This window comes from Engystomops pustulosus, chromosome 4, assembly GCF_040894005.1.
Source record: "Engystomops pustulosus chromosome 4, aEngPut4.maternal, whole genome shotgun sequence".
In the NCBI taxonomy this organism is placed as follows: domain Eukaryota; kingdom Metazoa; phylum Chordata; class Amphibia; order Anura; family Leptodactylidae; genus Engystomops; species Engystomops pustulosus.
This window is the reverse complement of record NC_092414.1, coordinates 101,487,795-101,510,757: the sequence shown is the minus strand read 5'-3', so window position 1 is coordinate 101,510,757 and position 22,963 is coordinate 101,487,795. Positions and strand designations below refer to the sequence as shown.

Genomic DNA, 22,963 nt, shown 5'->3' with positions numbered 1-22,963 from the left:
TAATCACTAGCGGGGCCAGTGAAACAAAGGATAAGCTAAGCCCTTTCTCCCTCCCTCTCTGCTAGTGCTCGGCTCTTGGTTTGTGTACAGGGGCTGCAGTGGTGACATTGCCTCACGGCATTAATGCTAAGAATAGTATAAGAGTCACCCCTTGTTTCCCGGGCTTCTGCTGGTGGCTGGGCTGTGGTTAGGGATGTAAGTGTTCCCACTGCACAATAACCTTCCATTAAGGAAATGCTAAAAACCTTTATAAGAACTGATGACATTAACCCTACTCTGGTGTCCCCGCACTACATAGACATGTCACACCTGGCTTTCGGACCCTATAGATATAACAGTACATAAGCTGAGAGCTGTCTCACACAAGAAGGTTAGTCAGTGAATACAATACTGATCTGACACTGGAAGAAGTAGCATATAGTGTACCTCACAGGTGACATGTCTTCTCCTTCACGTCCAGAATGATCGTAAAATCTGGTTGCAGATGTGTTCAGCTCTGGGAAGTAGAGACCCCACACTGCGCCCCTAAAAATAGCACAGTTACTTACAGTATAATGTCACCTGGATAAAACAATGTCCCACACTGTACCTCTAAAGAATCTACAAAAGAAACCCCTCTGTGCCCCCAGCATATCAAAAATTACATTGTTACCCCAAATATATTACTATACTACAAGTCCGTGAATAAATAATACTGTACCATTCAAAAGTATTTGTGGTTCATAATATATGGTTCCCCCGTATATTATTTTAATGAATTAATTTATCTATTTAATGTCCCTTCTAATTATTTTGAAACATTGCCCCTACTAAAAAATGTGTTATATAACAATGATGCCTACTCAATTATTTTATACAAAATGTACTAATACGTTTTTATACCATGTCCTAATTATTATTATACATATAATCCGCTCCAAATTATTAATGAGCATATTGCATCCCTTCAATTAAACATTTATACAACTTGCCTCATATTTATTCATTTACACAAAAAATGGAAAAACCTATTGACTCGAGTATAAGCTGAGGGTGGGAAATGCATTGGTCACAGCCCCAGTATATAGTCAGCAAGTTCCCTGCAGTATATAGCCTGCCAGCCCCCTGTAGTATATAGTTTGCCAGCACCTGTAGTATATAGCCAGCCATTCCCCTGTATTATATAGCCTGCCAGCCCCCTATAGAATATAGCCAGTCCCTGTAGCATATAGCCTGTCAGCGCCTGTGGTAAACAGCCTGCCAGCCCCTATAGTAAACAGCCTGCCAGCCCCCAGCAATATACAGCCAGCCCCAAGTAGTATATAGCCTGCCAGCCCCCTGTAGTAAACAGCCTGCCAGCTGCCTGTAGTATGTAGCCTGCTATCCAGCAGTAGTTTACAGCCAGCCCCAAGTAGTATATAGACAGCCAGCCCCCATGTAGTATACAGCCAGCCCCCTGTAGTAAACAGCCTGCCAGCTGCCTGTAGTATGTAGCCTGCTATCCCGCAGTAGTATACAGCCAGCCCCAAGTAGTATATAGACAGCCAACCCCCTGTAGTATATAGCCGTCTAGCCCCTTATAGTATACAGCCTGCAAGCCCCCCCCCATACACAGTGCCCCCCAAACACAGTTGCACACCTCCCCCCCATACACATCAGGACACCCCCCATACACCTTACCCCCCCTCCCCCTCATACACATCAGGACACCCCCCATACACCTTACCCCCCCTCCCCCTCATACACCTTACCCCCCCTCCCCCTCATACACCTTACCCCCCCTCCCCCTCATACACCTTACCCCCCCCTCCCCCTCATACACCTTACCCCCCCCTCCCCCTCATACACCTTACCCCCCCTCCCCCTCATACACCTTACCCCCCCCTCCCCCTCATACACCTTACCCCCCCCTCCCCCTCATACACCTTACCCCCCCCTCATACACCTTACCCCCCCCTCATACACCTTACCCCCCCCTCATACACCTTACCCCCCCCTCATACACCTTACCCCCCCTCCCCCTCATACACCTTACCCCCCTCCCCCTCATACACCTTACCCCCCCCTCCCCCTCATACACCTTACCCCCCCTCCGCCTCATACACCTTACCCCCCCCTCCCCCTCATACACCTTACCCCCCCCTCCCCCTCATACACCTTACCCCCCCCTCCCCCTCATACACATTACCCCCCCTCCCCCCGGGTGGCCGCGTAATGATGGCTTTGGCTGTAGTGATAGTACTCGAGTGGCCATTCCGGTCACATCTTATAAAGGTTTTCAGCATTTCCTTATTGGAAGGTTATTGGGCAGTGCGAACACTTACATCCCTAACCACAGCCCAGCCACCAGCAGAAGCCCGGGAAGCAAGGGGTGACTCTTATACTATTCTTAGCATTAATGCCGTGAGGTAACGTCACCACTGCAGCCCCTGTAAACAAACCAAGAGCCGAGCACTAGCAGAGAGGGAGGGAGAAAGGGCTTAGCTTATCCTTTGTTTCACTTGCCCCGCTAGTGCAGTCGCACTTTGATATTAAGATCTATCCTATTGCAAAGTATCTTTTACCTTCCCCCTAATATAACTGAAAACCAAAAAGGCTCCTTTAGACCATGGTGCACATGACCCTGCTTCTCCTTAAAATTGGCAGAAAAAAATAAATGCAATTATATATATTTTTTATTGTTTTTAATAAATAATTATTTCCAATGTTATATCTTCCAGGTAGGATGAAATTCTAATTTTAGCCAAGTCAAAAACTTTCTCAATTTTGTTTTTTGTTTCCACAGTGAAATTTCTAAAAAGGATAAAAAAATTGAAGTGCTAAACAAGAAATTGCAGGAGAGTGAGAGTGAACTAGAAACCCTGCGTCTAAAATGCAAATATTTTGAAGAAGAGAAGCGCCATCTTATTCAACAAGCTGAAAGCTTATATGAAAAAGTGGCAGAATTACAAAATGAACAGGCAAAATATCTACATGAAATATCTGAAATCAAGTGCAAAAATACGCAAATCACTGACAAACTGCAAAATTATTCACCTTTAAATAAAGGCTTACTGATAAAAATGTTAAGAGATGCTCATGAGCTTAGTATCAGTAATAACAAGTTAAGAGTTCTTGCAACAAGTGGTTTGTCAGAGATTGGACTGAGCATGGAGCACGTCCGGAGCATGGCAATGTCCTTGCGCAGCTCCACTAAAGAAATCGAAGAGATTCGCTCTCTATATCAACGGGAGACCATGGAGAGGAAGTTACTGTACAATCAGCTTCAGGAACTTAGAGGAAATATCCGGGTATTTTGTCGATGCAGGCTAGATGATAAAAAGGGAGAGCATTTAGAATTCCTATCTGATGAAGACATCGCAGTGAACTGCAACAGTTCCAAAAAACGATTCAGATATGATCAGGTGTTTCTGCCACAGTGTACTCAGGTAAATTCTATATACTCTTGCTAAACACTTCTTTGACATTCATCCCAATGCCAATCCACCTTAGTGTGAGTCATTTGAGACAGAGCAGTGGCCACACATACACTACTACAGTTATACTCACCCTAGCAACAAGTCTCAGATTTGTCCTGTGCTCCGCTGAAGGATATCTTGGCAATAACATGATCGCTAAAAAAACTGTTTCAATTTAATTGAGATTTTATTGTATATAGTTAAGAAGAGGAACCATTGGGCAAGCATAAGAGAAGCATAAACACATAAGTAACATAAAACATTAACCCCTTAGTGACCAAGCTCATTTGCACCTTGATGACCAAGGCCTACTTTTCAAAACCAGCGTGTGTCACTTTATCCGGTTATAACTTTAGAAGGCTTTAACCCAAGTGTTTTTGAGTTTGTTTTTCTGTTGCATTTTGTACAGAGTTTTTCAGTCTAAAAACTGCTGCAAATACTTCATAAATACATGTGCAATGACAAACTATTTAAGCTCCATTTTTTGATAAATGACATTCATTTGTATAAAACATTTATGTACTTTTTAAAAAAATTTTGGTTGATACATTTAACATTTATTTATGAAAAAAGGTGAATTTGGCATACATTTTGAAAAAAATAGCTATTTTCAAACTTCAAAATGTTCTGGTTTTCAAACTGATAGTCTTAGTATCCAAATTAGTTACTAAGTAACATTTACCATATATCAGCTTTGTGTTGGCGTCATTTTATAAATGTCCTTTTGTTTTATTATGATGCTAGAAAGATCACTTGCAACTCACTAATATTTATCATTAATACTTTCATTTAGCTGCAAAATTTACCAACATAAACTGAATAAAAGTAAAATATGCATCTAAGAATATATTGTGCAGTGTTTTCAGAGTAAAAGGACACCCCATATTCGGATGTAACCCACTGTCAGGGCACATGGTGAAGTGCGGAAGGGAAGGAGCACCATTGAGCTTTTGTAGGGCAGGATAGTTTTCACGTCCCATGACGTGTTTGTAGAGCCCCTGAGGCCACGTTCACACCTGGCATTTTGGTTCCTTTTTGAAACAAAACCAAAGGCTCCACCTGCGATCACACGCTGAGGTAATATTGCATTTACTTTGCATTTAGTTAATGTTACCAAAATATGTTATCACGAGTGGAGCATTTGGATTGCGTTTTCAAATGTAACCAAAAGGCCACATGGCCTCAGGTACCACAAATCCTTATAACAGAGAATCTGTAAATTTTTTATCATGTGGTATCAGGGGCATTTTAACCCCTTGTCCCTGGTGGGCTTTTTCCATTTTACTTTATCACTCCCTACCTAACTTTTTTATTTTTCCATTTACAGAGCTGTGTGAGGGCTTATTTTCTGTGTAAAAAAATTGTACTTCCTAGTGATGGTATTTTATATTCCCTCCCTTGTACTTGGAAGTGGAAATACAATTCAAAATGCAGTAAAATTGACAAGAAACAGCATTTGCTCTATTTTCTTGTGGGCTCTGTTTTTATGTATTTCACTGTACACTCCAAATAGCATCTCTAATATATTCTTTGGTTTGGTACGATTACATTGATACCAAATTTATATAGGTGTTAATCGATTTTACCAAAAACTAAAAACTTATGTACCACCCCCACCCCCACCAAATTATGACATTTACCATATTCTGACTCTAATAACTTTTTCATACTTAGGAGTATGGAGTTGGCTAAGGTGTAATTTTTTCCATGACGAGCATGACGTTTTCATTGCTACCATTTTGGGAACTGTGTGACCTTTAGATAACTTTTTATTATTTTTTTTATGTGTTGCGAAACAGCAAAAAGTGACGATTTGGACATGTGAGAGCATTTTTCCGTTCCGGGGTTCACCGCCGGGAATAACCATTTTTATATCTTTATAAAATAGATATACTTTTTTTAAATTAATTATTGTTACAAATGCGTTTTTGTGGCTTTTGGGACATTTTCATTAATTTTATTTTTTATTAATTTTGTATTTTTTGTGGGTTTTTTTCCCTTTTTTTATTTTCACATTACTAGTATATGAAGTAGTGATCATGTGACAACTAGTTCATTCTAATTAGAAGTGACAGCAGGCATGTGCAGATGGCAGACCCGGGGACCTTCATTAGATCTCCAGCTGCTCGGCACTGAAGACGGCATCCTGCAATCGCTACCTCCCTCTGAAGGTACATCATTGTCTGCGGGATCGAAGGGGTTAACAGACAGATTCGAAAGGAGTCCGTACGAGTGGTCACTTAGGGGTTAAAACACGTACATCACACAAAGTTTAGTGTTAAAGCCAAATTAAAAATGAGTAGATTCAGTATATCTACTAAATACACAAGCATACATTCCTTCTTATCAATGACTTCTCAAGCTCCTATTTCTAAAATCTCAGCCTCGAATCCATAGTAATGCCTAGCCCACACTACAATATTATATCAAGAACACGGTTCTTCTAAGAGGGCCTTTAACTTGTTTAAGGAACATTAGTAGAAACACACTTTTCTAATTACTGACCCTTGTAAACAAATAAATGTTATTTCCACTTTTTAGGAACACTTTTAAATCCTCATCTGTTGGTGTCACATCTTCTTGTATAATTGGGGAGCTGTTGCAGACAAAAAGAAGACAAAAATGGTGGTAAAGGTTGCATAAAAAGGAACCGGACACCAGGTTTAGGGACCTTAAAACAGCAACATATCTTTATGCTGCCGGGAATAAGGACCGATAATGCGGTAACCTCTGCAAGTCAATACAAAAGCGAAGTTTAAAACTGTCCAGAAAAGAAATGTAAACTATTGGGATTTTTGAAAGGGACAAGTTCTCATGTAGGGTACGCAATAGGGCGTAGCCCTGTACATCAGCTGTAGCTCGAAAACATCATTGTCTCTACTGTCCTGTACTTACATGGTGCTGTATACAGGACAGTAGACCAGTAATAGTTCTAGAACTATGAGCATTGTGTGACTGTCATGATGTGGGTTTATTTTAGCAGTCATGGTTGGGTAGTGAAATGTAGCCAACACGTTCACTGTGTTTTTCTGTCCAAATGCGACCACCTATATTGACCATTGAAGTGGAGGTCAATAAAAACAGCTAGTAACCTCATTCTGAGCTGTGCAATAATTTACTGTAAATGTATCTTGTGCTATGGTAAACATAATGTATAATCTATTGTTAATATATTTAAAATATTTTATTTTAATGATAGATTAAATAGTGTTAACATACATGTTTTTTAGGAAGATGTTTTTGAAGGAACGCTGCCTATTATAAGGTCCTGTGTGGATGGATACAATGTATGCATCCTGGCTTATGGACAGACAGGCTCGGGAAAGACCTATACAATGATGGGAACCGAGCAAAAGCCAGGCGTCAATATAAGGTGACAATTTCTACTGCACCTGTTTTTACAAATACATGTAAGCTGTGTGTGTATATCCAGATAAAAGCTACGTAAAAAAATTAATTGTTTTAGACATCTATATGTATATTCAGGAAGTATAATACAAACAAAAGGTAAAATAAAATGTATGGCACTTTATAGTTAAAGTTGTATAAAGATTTGTAACACAAGGAAACTCACCAACAAATCAGATATGAGAAGTGATACATACAGGCAGTCCCTGGGTTACATACAAGATATGTTCTTTATGTTTATTCTTAAGTTGAATTTATATGTAAGTTGGAACAGGTATATTTTATAATTGTAACTCCAGACAAAATGTTTACTTTTGTCCCAGTGACAAATAGATTTTCAAATTTTTTGATGTCATGGGAAAAAAAAGGATGTATAAAAAACTCCTTACAGCTCATTGCAGATCATTGCGGCATGGGACTAAAGTAAAGTTTCCAGAGAGCTTCACCAGAGGTCATATTGGCAGAGAGGTCAGTCTGTAACCAGGGGTCATCTTAAAGGTCTAGTGTCTTTAAGCAAGATAGTTGCTATCAAAAACAAAAATTAGAATCAAGAAAATATTTTTGCTATACATTTTTAAATAATAAAACAAATACAGGCAGTCCTTGACAGATTGTACGGCCATAGAAAGGGGAAAAAAAACTTCTCTGTATCATCATTACATCCCCTAACCTTAACATACCTATACTTTTATTGGAATTGCTGGAAAAGCGGTTATTACCTTTTATTCCTGCTTGCCCTAGACAGAGTAAACAAGACGGCCGCTCATTTATGTCCCAGGATACTCGCCTCCCACAGCAGGTTGGAGAGTATGAGTGGCCGAGCAACATACAATTCTGTACACACATGCGCGACTGTAACTGAAGAAAGTTTCCTAGTCATTGCCGGGGGGATAGGCAAGTAATAAAGAAGTTCAGTTCTAGTAACTACTAATTTCATTATTTATAAAACGGATAGAAATTGCAAATAACATTAAATTAGTAAATGTTCACACTTACAAACAACATGAAGTATAATGTATATGGTAGTACAACCTCTATAAGAACACCCACCTTACAGACAACTCCTAGTTTCAGACAGTTCTCTGTATCCACTGTGACCTCTGGTAAAGCTCTCTAGATGCTAGTAAATTACTGTATTTTAGGCCCAGTCTGCAATGGTCAACTGTTATCAAAGGTGTCTGCAGTGAATCTTTATACTTAATCCTTGTTCTCATGATAAAACATTTTTTTTATCCAATTGACACAGGGTAGGGACATTTTTTAGTGGAGTTACACTTAAAATATATGCCTGTTCCAACTTATACAAATTCAACTAAAGAACAAACCAACAGAATCTTGTTTGTAACCTAGAGACTGCCTGTTTTTAATTTGAATGGGGATTTTCCCAATAAAGACATCTGTGATATACCCACAGCTCCATGTAGAGATATAAAAAGTCTAGTAATAATAATAATATTAATCATTTTTATTTATATGGCACCATCAGGTTATGTAGTGCTTTACAGATTGCAGGGAACATATTATCATTATTATTATTATTTTCAATAAGGGAGTAGAATAAAAATAATTTAATAAAAATAAATGCTGCTAATAGAACCAGCCATCAGCCACCATCTTATATACAAAGTTCATGTGACTGCAGAGAAGCATTTTCCAGATAACAGACAGGGGGAGTACCTGGAATTTGTTAATAGAGAGTTAAAGTTGCACACTGTTAGTGGGTATGATAGGCCTGTCTAAATAAATGGGTTTTTAAAGCACGTTTGAAGCTTTGGGGGTTGAGTATTAGTCTGTGTAGGGCATTCCAGAGAAATGGTGCAGCTCTGGAGAAGTCCTGAAGTGTGTGGGATGTTCGAATTAAGGAAGAGGATAATCTAAGATCACTGGCAGATCGAACAGCACAGGTTGGACGACAGACTGAGATTAGAGAGGAGAGGTAGGGGGTGCAGCGTCATGAAGAACTTTGTGGATGAGGGTTGTTAATTGAAACTGTATTCGGAAGGAAACTGGCAGCCAGTGCAGTGACTGACACAAACTAAAGGCATCTGTGTAGCTTTAGTCTAAAAGACAAGCCTGGCTGCTGCATTGAGAATGAATTGTAGAGGAGAGAGTTTAGTGAGCGGAAGACCGATTAGTAGGGAGTTACAGTAGTCTACACAAGAGTGAATCACAGCAACAATTAGTGTTTTAGAGGTTTCAGTGGTGAGAAATGGGCGGATTCTGGAGATGTTTTTAAGGTGCATCTGGCAAGAGCGAGCAAGAGATTAAATATATGGTACAAAGGAGAGGTCAGAGTCCAGCGCAACCCCAAGACAGTGGGCCTGCTGCCTCAGGATTGTGATGACATCACAGACAGAAATGGAGAGATTAGGGTTAGGTCGGTTAGTAGAGGGTGGAAAGACAAGGAGTTCCCTGCAGCACTGCCAAAGAAAACAGGTTTGAGGTGTGTACCAGGGTTGCCGATGACTATGTTGAAATGTACAGACTGAGGGAGGTGCCACCTCATCCAAGGCACTTTTAAGGTTGTGATTATAATGGTTAAAAGCCAGGTTAGGACAGGAGAGAGAGGAGATGGGGGACAGTGATAACTGCAAAGTTTTGTTAAGACTATGAGTATCAAAGGCACGTGGGTTGCGGCAAGTGTGATAGGTGGGCAAGCAACTATTAACAGTAAAAGTTTGGAGGTTATGGTCTGAAAGTGGAAAGGCAGTATTCGTGAAGTCAGAGACTAAGGAGGGGTGATCAAAGACCAAGTCTAGGATGTTCCCCTCCTGGTAAGTAGGATAATCAAAGAGTTGTGAGAGTCCTAGAGAGGAAGTTAGTGATAAAAGTTGAGAGGCCAAGGGAAGGTGGGGGTGTTAATAGGAATGTTAAAGTCTCCCATGATAAGCTTTATAAGCGAATATTACAGGATAGAAATTGAAGAAGCCAAGAAGCAAAGTGGTTGAGAAACCGTTAGGGCGAGCTGGGAGGACGATAAATAATGGCCACACGAAGGGAGAATGGGCAGAATATCCTGAGGGTGTGAACCTCAAAAGAAGTGAAGAGAGAGGGTACAGGAGGAATGACCTGGAAGGTGCACCGTGGGGAGAGGAGTATGCCTACCTCTCCTCCCTGCCTATACTCTAGATGAGTGTGAATTTTGCAAGCCACTAAAACACAGAGCAGCAGGCGATGCAGTGTCGTCTTGTTGGCTCCATGTTTCAGTGATAGCCAGCAGGTCAAATGACTTGGAAAGAAACAGATCATGGATAGATTTATTGCACACAGAGCGGACCTTCCGGAGGGCACATTTGAAAGGAGCTGGAGAAGGAGGAGGAGTGATAGTAGAGGGGATGCACTTTATATTGATGAGGTTTGTAGGATTTCTATGAGTAGTGGAAATTTTGGCATTAAAAGAAGTAGGACCAGGGTTATTAGAGATATCACCTTTTGCTAGTAGGAGGAGAATAGACAGAGAAATGTGTTGGTTGAGGGATTTAGAGGGTTTTCTCATCTTAGCAGAAGAACAAAGTGGAATAGAGTGGTTAAACAGATCATTTTAGTCCAACAATATAAAAGTGTGTTAACATGAATGATAATGATGGGGAAGATTTGTTTGTTTTTCTTTGCAATCTTACCTTTCTCTTGCCCTTTTTAATTGACATGTTATAATTGCCTCATAATACTAACACACTCGTGCTCTGGTGGGTAATGGTGGGTATAGGTGTATATAGGCGTAGTATAGGTGGGTAATGCTCCTATCTCTAAAATGAGCTCTCCAGACTCATTTCTGCTGCTCACACAATGACAGTTAAATCCACAATGTTATGATGGGTTAGATTGTATAGATCAATTCTCTTAGCTATCCTGTACCTGTATCTTCCATAGAGTTTAATAAGAGTTATGTAAACAGTGTAGAACTGTATGCTGTGCTGTTTCTATAAATTGTGAGATACAGAGAAGGAGTACCTATTACTTCAATGGAATATATGGCAACAGTGAAGCACAGGGAATATATCCTGTAACCTATCCACTGCTGACAGACTAGATTTGGCTCCTGGATGGGAAGAGGCATGTAACTTTACATAAATTAGGTTAAATTCTCACTGTCTATCCCTCTCTAATTTCACTGGTACAAAATACTCATATTAATAAATGTGGGTGGTCATATCACTAACAGCTTGGGGAATATTTACAGTTTAGCCCCAACCTATGTGATATTTACAGACAGGTATGGCATTTCTAATCCTGGTCAACCCCTTTAAACATAGACATGAATTTCTCCAGATACTTACAATTGTTAAACTCTATACTTGTTTTGTGAAAATGGGTCAGTGTATTCATAACTCTATTCTCACACCGAAGCTTAGATGTAGTTAGATGTATAATTTTAGCCTCTCAATAACAATCTAGGGTCTCTACAATAGAGAACCAGTATATTAAAAGTGCCTGAGGATTCATTATCGCTGCTGTTGCCAAGAATGCCATCTGCTAATTTATTCCCAGTAGTGTGTTTTGTGAGGTATCACAAGCTACTTATGCTGCTATTGTTATTCAGAGATACAACTATATACAGAACAGAATAAAAACAAAAGCTTTAACATGCTAATGCACAATGAGTCGCTTTACAGATCGACATTAATTAAGCCACATTTCACAGAGAAAGGCATTTTTACTGAAGGTCCAGGCTAGTTTTCTCAATATTTATTATAAGCTGGGAAAATGTCACAAAGTGCATTAGCAAATATTGTTGCTTGCAGAAACATTTTCTTCTAACAACTTGGAATCATGAAAGGCAGAACCAACTTCATGTAGAGCATGGAATGCGCACAGTCAATAGAACTGTATGGGAAATGTAGAATTTAGCCAGGCCCTCTATGATGACAGTCAAGTCTCCAGGATAGTGCTTAATAAGTAAAATTATCATAATGATCAGTATAATGATCATGTGAAAGGCCAAATAGTAATTGTTTAAAGAACCTCCTTTCCTATCCTGGGGCTTAGGAAACCAAATAACATATAAGCAAGCCCCTTAGTGACCCAGATCAGTGGTGCCACAAAGACCAAAAACTCCCCCCCCCCCCAAAAAAAAAAATATTACATGTGTCATTTTACCTGTTAATAACAGATTTTGAAAATGTTTTATCATGACATGTTATACTTCAGATCAGGTGTAAATATTGGCTGTTTATTCTTGCCTTTATTTGTGAAAAAAGGAAGGATTTGGAGAAAATTGTTTCAATATTTAAAATTAGTGGAACTATTAATGTTAATTATAAAAGCAGATTGGGAAATAATATTAAAAAGGCTATGGGAACCTATCATTAGGTAAAATGGGTGATATTGATAACAGGTTCCCTTTTTAAAAAAATACCCTTGTTTTGTAACACCATTTAGCAAGGGATGTTGTAAGCATTTTGACCCCACAGGAGCTTTCAAAAAGTTAGTATGTGTATGGCTGGTACAAAATTAAAATAGCTCTTTTTCTACAAATACCTCATTTTAGTAGTGAATGTGTTGTGCCATGCTTGTTCCCAGAGGCAGACACTCCAGAAACTGTTACCCCTGGTGAACACTTATGCGCATCTTTGTTGACAATGGCTGGGCATAACACATTGCGCACAAAGTGTCATACATCTGGAATAATTACAATTTCTGAACAAAGATAAACCCGGGGTCATGACGGTAAAAAGCAATGTTTTCATATAAGCGAAAGCAACAAATAGGTGGTGTAAAGTAAGATCAGACAGCACCAGATTTATTGTCCAGCATCAGTCACTGTACTAAAACTAGCGTAATTTGTAAAGCGCAACGGAATTTGACACTTAATAAGAATAATAATATAAACGTAAAACTGTTCAATTTAAGACTGTCTTGTCTTACTTACAATTTCATTAAACCAACCCCAAGGTTTTTGTGTGTTCCCTTTTATATGAAAAAAAAAATCTTATTCACTTTTTCAAAAGGTTTTTTCTAAAGAAATTTTAAAGATAAAAAAAAGATACATTTTTTATTTAGTTGTTCTTTCAAGTTTAACAAGGTTCTTCAAGGTCTTATAGTAGGGTAGATATTTTCATAGGGAAAAAGAATTATATAAAATTAAATTAAAGCAGCAAAAAAAGGGAAGTATGAAAATACTTAATATGAAGTTCAGCTCTCAATATAAAATATTTACCACCTAAAGCTAGAGCCTTGGAAAGTATCATTTCATAGATGATTATAATTTTGGTTGTGGAGCATGTTGAAAGCATTCTGTCATTATTCGGTGCTAGCAGATGGCATTATACAGCCTACTATAAAATCGGGAAGATAATTCCATTACATCTATTGCAGTAGTCTGAATTTTTACTATTGTTAACACTGGATGTTTGTAATGTATTTAAAGGGAACCTGTCAGCAGAAACCGACATAGTAAACCACTGCTAGTATGTTGTAACAGGTTAATACCTTCCAGCTCATGTTTCTTTTATGGCCCAGAAATCAACTTTGAAGAGAGATATGAATTGCTAAAGCGCTAAAGAATTTATCACTGAAGCAGCCTAAAATGGCCCCTTTACTGCAATTGATACCCTAGTGTACTGGAACATTTTTAACAGCTCTCCTGAAGTTTGGTGCATACTGTCCATTATTCTGGAGAGGGTATTCTTAGGTGGGTAGAGCTTGACTTCACTGCTAAAGTTTATGCCTCCATGACATGATTTTCTGTATGATGCCACCATGCTGGGCCAGAAAAGAAGCATGAGATTGAAGGTATTAATCTGCTTCTAATTTACTGGTAGTGATTTATTGGGTCAATATCTGCTGACAGTTTCCCTTTAACCTCTTACAACCCAATTAATTGTAAAACAATTTATTGTAAAAATCTGGATAGGTGATTATTTTTAATCACTTCACCACCCCATAAAAATTGTATTCTATACACAGGATACATCATAAATGCCTCAGTGACCCTCACCAATCTTAAGAACTTGCAATCCCATGACAAATACATACAAATTCACTGCACTGTTGTCCCCATAGTGTTTAATAAAGAGTTAAAGGGGTATACCTATTTGCCCAATTTCGCGTGTGTGCGCGTCCCTCTCTCCGAGGGTGTACGCGTCGGCTTCAGGAAATTTAAAGGGCCAGTGCGCCGTTAATTGGCATTGGCCATTTCCCCGAAGGCTATTTAAATCTGCTGCTCCCATAACACCCTGACGGATCTTTGAGCCTTTGAGAAGGCTCCCTAGCGTTATTCCCATGTTCCTGCATTCCTGCTCCTGAGTTCCCGTATTCCTGCTCCCGTGTGTTCTTGTGCTCCTGCGTGTTCCAGTCTGTTCCTGTTTCCCTTCTGCCTGAACCTCCCTTTGCTGACCCCGGATTGGACTTGACCTTGAATCTCTGCCGCCTTACCTTGTGCCTGAACCTGACCACGAGACTGTCTCCTGTAAAGGTACCTCGACCTTGGTAGCCACCGCGCACACCTGTGGAACGACCTGGTGGTACCCCGCCCCAGGAAGACCATCCTGTTTGCGGCAGGCTCTGGTAAAGACCAGGTGCCACTTAGATTCCTATCCCAGGTGTCGGCTAGTACCATCTCCCGCAGCGGTCCAGAGGATCCACTGATCCCAAATCCTGACAGTAAGATCCGGCCATGGATCCTGCCGAGGTTCCGCTTCCCGTTCGGACCAATTTTACCACCATCGTGGTCCAGCAGTCCCGTCAGATTTCTGCGCAACGTGAACAGTTGTGACAAGTCACGGCCATGCTGCAACAGTTGCTAGCCACTCAGCATCAGAATCTGGTTCCTGAGATTGTGGTGTCTCCTGCTACCCTGGCTCGTCTTCCTGCTGCTGAACCTAGGCTGCGACTGTCGATGATCGACAAATATTATCTTGATCCCAAGCTGTGCAGGGGCTTCATTACCCAGTGTTCCCTGCACATTGAACTCATGCCGACTGAGCTTGTCACGGAGCGATCTAAGGTGGCATTTATCATCAGTCTCCTCTCTGGAAAGGCCCTGGCCTGGGTCACCCCTATTTGAGACAATGCAGTCACGGCTACAAAAACTGCATTTCTGGATTCCGATCCTTGTTTGAGGAGCCTGCACAAGCTTTTTCAGAAGAAACTGCGCTGCTGAAACTGCACCAAGGGGACTTGTCCGTAGGAGAGTATGCTGTTCGGTTCCGCGTCCTGGCCTCCGAACTCTCTTGGAATGATGCGGCCGTGTCTGCAACATTTAAACAGGGACTATCACCCCAAGGACGCATTGGCCGCTCGTGACCTGCCATCTACTCTGAGCGGTCTTATCACACTGGCCATGTGGTTCATGGAACGTGATGAGGAGTTACGTCAAGAGTTTCCTCAAGCCCAACCTCGATGTCTTCCTTGCCTGGCTCATGCCTTCCAAAAACCGCTCCACCCTCCGGCCGCACTGTCTGTAGAGCTTATTCAGGTGGATAGAGCTTGACTCTCCCTCCTGGAGCGTTCCAGGCAACGTCAGAAGAACCTCTGCCTTTATTGTGCCAGTCCGAATCACTTTATTGGGGCTTGTCCAGTTCGTCCCCAACGTCCAGGAAACGCTAGCACCTACGGTTCTTGAGAGAAGCGCCCCTAGGTGTGAGCAAAGCTTTTCCGCGCCCGCAGTTCGATTCAGGTCTCAGCTTTCTTGGACTCCAGTTCTGCGAGGAACTTTGTGGATGTTGCACTGGTCTCCCAGCATCGCATTCCAGTGGTTTCCCTCAAGCAGTCCCTCGTCATTTCCTTGGTCAGTGTCCAAGTCCTCTCCGATCCGGTATCACACTGAGCCAATTTCCATGCAAGTCGGTGCTGTCAGAGAGACTTCTACGTGCTGTCATGCTCTACCTCACCCCTCCTGGTGGGTCTTCCCTGGCTTCAGATCCATGCACCTGTCCTTAACTGCATGACAGGGGAAATTCTTCGTTGGGGCCCAGAGTGTCAGTCCCACTGTATGGTGGCGTCTCGGCCTGTACCTGTCTTGGCCTCCTCCGTGACTCCCAAGCCTTTGGAAGGCCTACCAACGTGTTACCGGGACTTTGCTGATGTGTTCTTTAAGAAGCAGGCAGAGACATTGCCACCACACTGTCCCTACGACTGCCTTATAGATTTGTTGCCGGGTACATCTCCTCCCCAGGGTCGGATGCACCCTCTCTCCATTCCAGAGACCACTGCCATGTCAGAGTATATTAAAGAGAACCTGCAGAGAGCGTTTATACGCAAGTCTTCCTCTCCAGCTGGTGCAGGGTTCTTTTACATGGACCGCTACCCTCTGCCGTTGATCACAGAACCTTTTTGATCGTCTATGCAGCTCCAAGATTTTCTCAAAGTTGGATCTTCGTGGGGCCTACAACCTTATCCGGATCCACAAGGGTGACGAATGGAAGACAGCATTTAAGACCCGAGATGGACATTTCGAATATCTTGTGATGCCATTTGAAGTTTGTAATGCTCCAGCTGTCTTTCAGGAATTCGTCAACGACATCTTCAGCTGTCGTGGTCTACGACATATTGGTGTTCTCCCCAGACTTTGAGACCCATCAATCACATAATCGTATCTATGCCAAGCTCGAGAAGTGTCTATTCCACCAACGAAGCCTTCCTTTTCTCGGTTACATAATATCCGACAAAGGTCTCCAGATGGATCCTGCTAAACTGTCTGCAGTGGCCTCATTCAGAAGGTCTATGAGCCATCCAGAGGTTCCTTGGCTTCGCAAACTATTACCGGCAGTTTATTCCTCATTTCTCTACTCTGGTGTCTCCCATCATGGCACTCACTAAGAAGGAAGCCAATCCACGTCTCTGGCCCTCGGCTACTGAAAAGGCCTTCGCAAGATTAAAATCTGTCTTTGCCTCGGCTCCTGTTCTCACGAGGCCTGCCACGGTGGAGCCCTTTCTTCTTGAGGTGGATGCATCCTCCGTAGGTTCTGGGGCGCTACTCACCCAGAAAGGCCCTAAGGGCCGAACACTCACGTGCGGATTCTTCTCTAAAACTTTCTCTCCCTCAGAGAGAAATTACTCTTTTGGGGACAGAGAACTTTTAGCCATCAAACTTGCCCTGGAAGAATGGCCATATCTTTTGGAGGGAGCTCGGCATCTGGTCTGCAGATATACAGACCATAAAAACCTTTTGCATCTGCAGACAGCCCAACATCTTAATCCCAGGCGAGCCTGTTGGTTTCTTTTCTTCTCTCGCTTCAACCTGTTAATCCACTTTCGACTTGCAGGGGCGGAATATCAAAGCGGATGCCCTTTACCGCCCCCCAGATGTAGTTGGAGAATAGCCGTTTCCTCAGCATATTATTTCTCCGGAACAGTTGGTAGTGGACACTCGGGTGAATCTTTGACAGCTTCCCCCTGGCAAGACACATGTCTGACCTGCTCTGCGGAAGAGGATTTTGTCCTGGGGACATTCTTTGCATGTGCACCGCTCAGTGGCCCTCATCTCCCGCTACTACTGGTGGCCTGACTTGGTCAATGATGTTTGGGACTTTGTGAGATCCTGCACTTCCTGTGCCCATAATAATCCTTCCCGCTTGAAACCGGCTGGTCTCTTGCTTCCGTTACCGGTACCCAGTTGCCCAGGTCGCACGTGGCTATGGACTTTGTCACGGACCTTCCAACTTCCACTGGAAATACCGTCATCTGGGTGGTGACAGACTGGTTTTCTAAGATGATCCAATTTGTTCCCCTTCCAGGTCTTCCGTCTGCTCCACGTCTTGCCAGCTTGTTCTTTCAGCATATCTTCCGGCTGCATGGTCTTCCTCAACACATCGTGTCTAATCGAGGATTTCGGTTTGTGTCCAAGTTCTGGTGATCCTTGTGCAATCAGTTGCAAGTGATTTTGGACTTCTTTTCTGCCTACCACCCTCAGTCAAATGGTCAAGTGGAGAGGGTGAACCAAACCTTGGCATGTTATCTTCGCCATTTTGTCTCTGCCCATCAGGATGATTGGTTCAGTCTGTTGCCATGGGCAGAGTTCTCCTATAACTCTCTGGACACTGAGGCTGCCAAGGCATCTCCTTTCTTCAATGTCTATGGACAAATTCGTCGCCCACCTCTTCCTCTGTCAGTTCCCTCAGATGTCCCTGCAGTTGAAGACTTGGTGCAGAATCTCAAATCTGTCTGGGAACAATCCTGCCAATCTCTACTTCAGGTCTCTGCTCGCACCGAATCCCAGATAAGAAATGCAGGCCTCCTCCAGTCTTCTCTCCGGGTGACAAGGGGTAGCTTTCATCCAGATACGTTAGGCTGAAAATTCCCAGCTACAAGCTTGGACCATGTTTTCTAGGGCCTTCTGAGGTGGAGAAGCACATAAACCCTGTGGTATACAAACTTCACCTTCCTCCCTCCATGCGAATCCTGAACTCTTTCCACGTCTCTCTCTTGAAGCCAGTCATCCTGAACCGGTACTCTCGACAGGTGCCTCCTCCTGTTCGTGTGGCTGATTCCACCAATGTCTTCGAGGTAAAGGATGTCCTGGATATGAATACAGTGAGAGGTAAGAGGTTCTTCCTTGTTGACTGGGAGCCTGAGGAGAGATCATGGGAGCCAAAGGACAATATCCTGGACCATGGTTTCTTGCAAACATTTCTCCAGCCTAAGAAGAGGGGGAGGCCAAAGGGGGGGGGGGGGTGTTACTGTCATGGGGGTCACGGGTGTGGTTCTCTGGCTCACCCGTACCCCTACGTGTTCGCGCTGCTCACCTCTCCCTGCTGCTGATTCCCATCCGCGGTCCATGTCTCCATCTCCTAGGGCGCATGTGCGCCAGCTTCAGGACATTTAAAGGGCCAGCGCGCAGTTAATTGGCGCTGGCCATTTCCAAGAAGGCTATTTAAATCTGCCTCTCCCATAACACCCTGCCGGATCTTTGAGCCTTTGAGAAAGCTCCCTAATGTTATTCCAGTGTTCCTGTTCCTGAGTTCCTGTGTTTCAGCTCCTGTGTGTTCCTGCGTTCCTGTTCTGCATTCCTGTTTCCTTTCTGCCTGCACCTCGGATTGGACTTGACCTTGCATCTCTGCCGCCTGCCCTGATCCTGTGGCAGAATCTGACCACGAGACTGTCTCCCGTAAAGGTACCTCGACCTTGGCTGCCACCACAGGCTAGTTGCACCTGTGGAACGATCTGGTGGTACCCCGCCACAGCAAGACCATCCCGCTTTGCGGCGGGCTCTGGGGAAGACCAAGTGCTACTTAGATTCTGGTCCCAGGTGTCAGCTAGTACAACATCCCGCGGTGGTCCAGAGGATCAAATGATCCCGAATCCTGACCCATAGAAGCTTTCTATAGAATGACAGCAAGCAGAGATTTAGAAACGCGCGAGGAATTGATAGAGAAAGTATTTTGGAAAATTGTATAACTTTTTATACTTTTAGCTTATGACAACTACTAGAATTTGGTCCCTTTGGATATTCACTTTTATAAAGTAAATCAATTTTATTATAACACATGATCAGAAAGGTATATTTTATTACAGAGTGTAATACAAATGTAAATACATTATTTTTGTCTTTATTTTCAGGTCAATTAGAGAACTTCTGCATATTTGTCATGAAAGAGAAAGGGTCAAATATGTCATAAGGGTAAGTATTCATACTACACTATGTATTGTATACTTACTATAAAATGAATACAGAGTGGTGTGCAATTATCACTGCTCCAGATTTACAGGGTATATTCACTGTGACTGTGTTCAGCCCGTTCCTTTACAGCTTTCATCATGAAGCTCCAATCTTTCAGTTTTTATTCTCCGTTCTGGAACAGGCTATATTATATATATATATATATATATATATATATATATATATATATATATATATATATATATTAACGGATAATCCAGCAAACTGTTGACTACTATAAATTTCTGCATAAACGCAAACAGCCATACTGTTATAACTCCTTAGTGACGCAGCCTGAAAAGGCTCTAGTGACCGGGCATTTTAAGTAAATTTTTTTCATGCTTAGGAAACAGTTGGGAAAGGATATACTTGGTAGGGTCAATAAAGTGCAGAACAAAAAGGGGGCTATCCTTTGGCCCATTCATACCATAACCAAGTACTAAAATTTTACTTTTATTAGCATCTTTGATTAAAAATTGTGGTGAAGACTGTACAATTAAGAACACAGTGTACCTTTCAGAGTATACGTCATAATTAAACACATCAATGGTATTCCTGGGATACCAATATAGGAGTCATAAACCCTCATCTATATACATGTAAGTCAGTAGAGTTCAATGTAAGCAGATATTTTGTATGGTTACCCTGTGTTAATTTTCACACTGGGTGGTATCGGCAGTATATTAGTCTGGTTCATTCAAGGCAGTGATCTAGTAGGCTGTATATTGAATCGAGAAAGAAGCAGGGGGAGGGGGTGGGTGGGTGAGGGCATGGGAGAAGGGGAAGCTCTGTGATTATAGCTAAATATAAGTCTCTGGTAGATGTAACACCCAGAAAGGTGTGTGAATACACCTCCCTCCTGGCTGTGCGGACTATTAAGGCACCCTAACGATCCACAGTGCTTAGGGGCTATATAGCCCTGCTGTATCTCCTCTCTAGAGACCCCCTACTTAGTTGGTAGCAACACGGCATAAACTGTCAGAGCAATGAGTACACTAATCGATGAATTCAGAGAGCAACTATTACTTTCTCATCTATTAGTTCAGTAGCACTACATACTACTGATGCCTGACTAAGCTCACTAGCTATACGAAGACACTCTCTACATAGCTAAATAGCTGCACCTACTACATGACACAGTTGAAAGTACACTGCTGTACACGCGCCACCATTTAAATGCCTCCAGGAGGCAGAGGCATTTACGGGGTGAACACCGGTAATCGGTGCCAGCATATGCCCACCTTGTATGGAGGAGAGTCTGTGAGCCATCTTGTGAGGGGCTGGCATGTGAGGGGCTACACTACAAAACCAATCAGGATTTCTTATTTTCACCTAATGGCAAGTTCCCATTGCCTATTTAACACTAATTCCCAATCTGCTTATATAATTAACATTAGTGGCATGAAGTAGAGTTGTAAGAGCAGGGTGCAGATAATGATAATGTTTCAGTGACGCAGTTTGCTGGCAGGGAGCCAGAAATGCTTTACTGAACTTTTAAAAGTGAGTTGAATGTTAATTAAAAAAATAGATTAGGAAATAGTATTACAAAGGCTATAGGAACCTGTCATTAGTTGAAATATGTGTTACTTATGAGAGGTATGCTTTAATAAGGTTGTGTTTTTGCCCTTTTTCAATTAGATTTCAATGCTAGAGATATACAATGAAGGTGTGTGGGATCTGCTTTCTCATGATGGGAACAAACAGCTAGAGATCAGGTCACATGGAAAAGTAGTAACACTACCTGGATTAACCGAAATGGAAGTTCTGAATGAGGAAGATATCAAAAGGATAATGTCCTTTGGTGAGAAGAATAGAACAGTGGCATCTACAAAAATGAACACTGAAAGGTAACATTTACATCCACTTTATGGATTAATAAGTTTAGGTAAAAAAGGATCATTTATGTTGGTTTTACTGTAGATAAAAATAGCTTCCATTGACTTCCCCATTTTGTATTGGCTTAACATGCAATATTGCTTTTGGTGCCAGAAATGCATAAAAAAGTCACCTTTTGGCTCCTTAGTCAAGCATAAAAGTTTGCTCTAGTCCAAAGCATATGTTTAAATGAAAGAATGGTTCTACCTCTACAAACTTAGCATTCTATTCTGTGAGACCCGAGAAATTATAATTCCAGTGACCTAAGACCAATGTACACAGTAAATGCAATAGATTTTTTCCACATAAACGTCCTGCATTACTGCTCATGTGTATGGAGGTGTCACAGACACATGCAATAGGAACACTGACCCTATTAATAACACAATGGTCGTGATGGCTCTCTACTAACAGGAATTTACGCTTTAATAGTCATTAGCCATTTCAATGTACGGTAGCAATCTTTTCTTGGGATAAATAGACACATAAATCGGCTATAAATCAAGATAATAACTTCTTGATAATGCACTCTATTTTTTTCCCTTCATTTGCCAGTGTGGTTTTTTTAGCTTATGCCCTATACTCTCAATGCTTAATCTTTATACTTAGAATAACTCTTAAATAATGATTCTCCAATACTCAATGAAATATTTTTCATATTGGCATCCTTACAGAGAGATGAAGTGCAGGGTGGTTTTTGATCATTCATTTGTATATAATTAATCCCTGAAGTGCCACTAGCCCATTGGTTGTACATTGATTTCTATTACATGTGCTACAAGACAATGTTTTATCTCAATGTAGGGCAAATCACATCAGGGCTGCAAATGAACCAAGAGATTAATCATAATCATCTGTAGTTCATATTTTGGTATAAATTAAGTATATGCAATGAACAATAAAACTGTTTGGTAAAGTTTGGGGAGTACAATGGCATAATACTATATAATAACAAGTTCTTAAATTCAATGATCTGAGGAATTATTAGACAGGTTACAAAAATGCTTAGAAATGAACAATTTTGTATGTGTGAATAGAAAACCTCTGACCTCAAAACACCACAAACTATAATGTTGTGTATGTGGGCAATCTCATATTATACTCACTGTTAAGACAGTCTAACCACCTAGAAATAGCCATTCATATAAAGTATTACTAGACAACATATAAACTTTAGATTTATTTAAGCAGAACTCAAGTGCTAAGGAACCACAGGCTGTAGACAATGGTTCTTTCTTGGCAAATAGTTCTTTAGGAGATAAATTGTATCAGAAATTTCGAGTGGTTGTTCACCTCTCTCACTTTAGCGGCATAAATTGAGCGTATGCGTGCCTCTGGAGGCATCTGGCTGACATTTGTTGGTTGTTGATATTTTTTAATGACCATGCTGTGATCAATAATGTATGAAATACTCATTCATACACCAGCACACTGCCCCATTTGGGCCACGTTGTTGATTCACACATTATACATGCAGTGGGGTAGTAGTGCATTGCTTCTGTTGTTGCTGGGGCCCAGAGCCATGGGAGCAAGCCTGGCAGCAGGGATGCTATAGTGCACGTTTCTCAATCATGTGGGCTATATGATTGTGGTGGTGATATTAGTGTTTCACCAGGGGCGGGTGAATAGGGTCCCTCTTCCCACT

The 22,963-nt window shown here is 41.6% G+C and overlaps 1 protein-coding gene across 1 annotated transcript in view; it reads left to right on the top strand.

The window, feature by feature from the left end:
• The window catches only part of LOC140126906 (uncharacterized), a 56,132-nt gene that overhangs the window by 21,544 nt on the left and 11,625 nt on the right, over positions 1-22,963 (top strand). The window contains exons 8-11 of the mRNA XM_072146920.1: positions 2,765-3,407; positions 6,668-6,810; positions 19,344-19,404; positions 21,082-21,290. Coding sequence (XP_072003021.1) covers positions 2,765-3,407; positions 6,668-6,810; positions 19,344-19,404; positions 21,082-21,290 — 1,056 coding nt within the window. The remainder of the gene's footprint in view (positions 1-2,764; positions 3,408-6,667; positions 6,811-19,343; positions 19,405-21,081; positions 21,291-22,963) is intronic.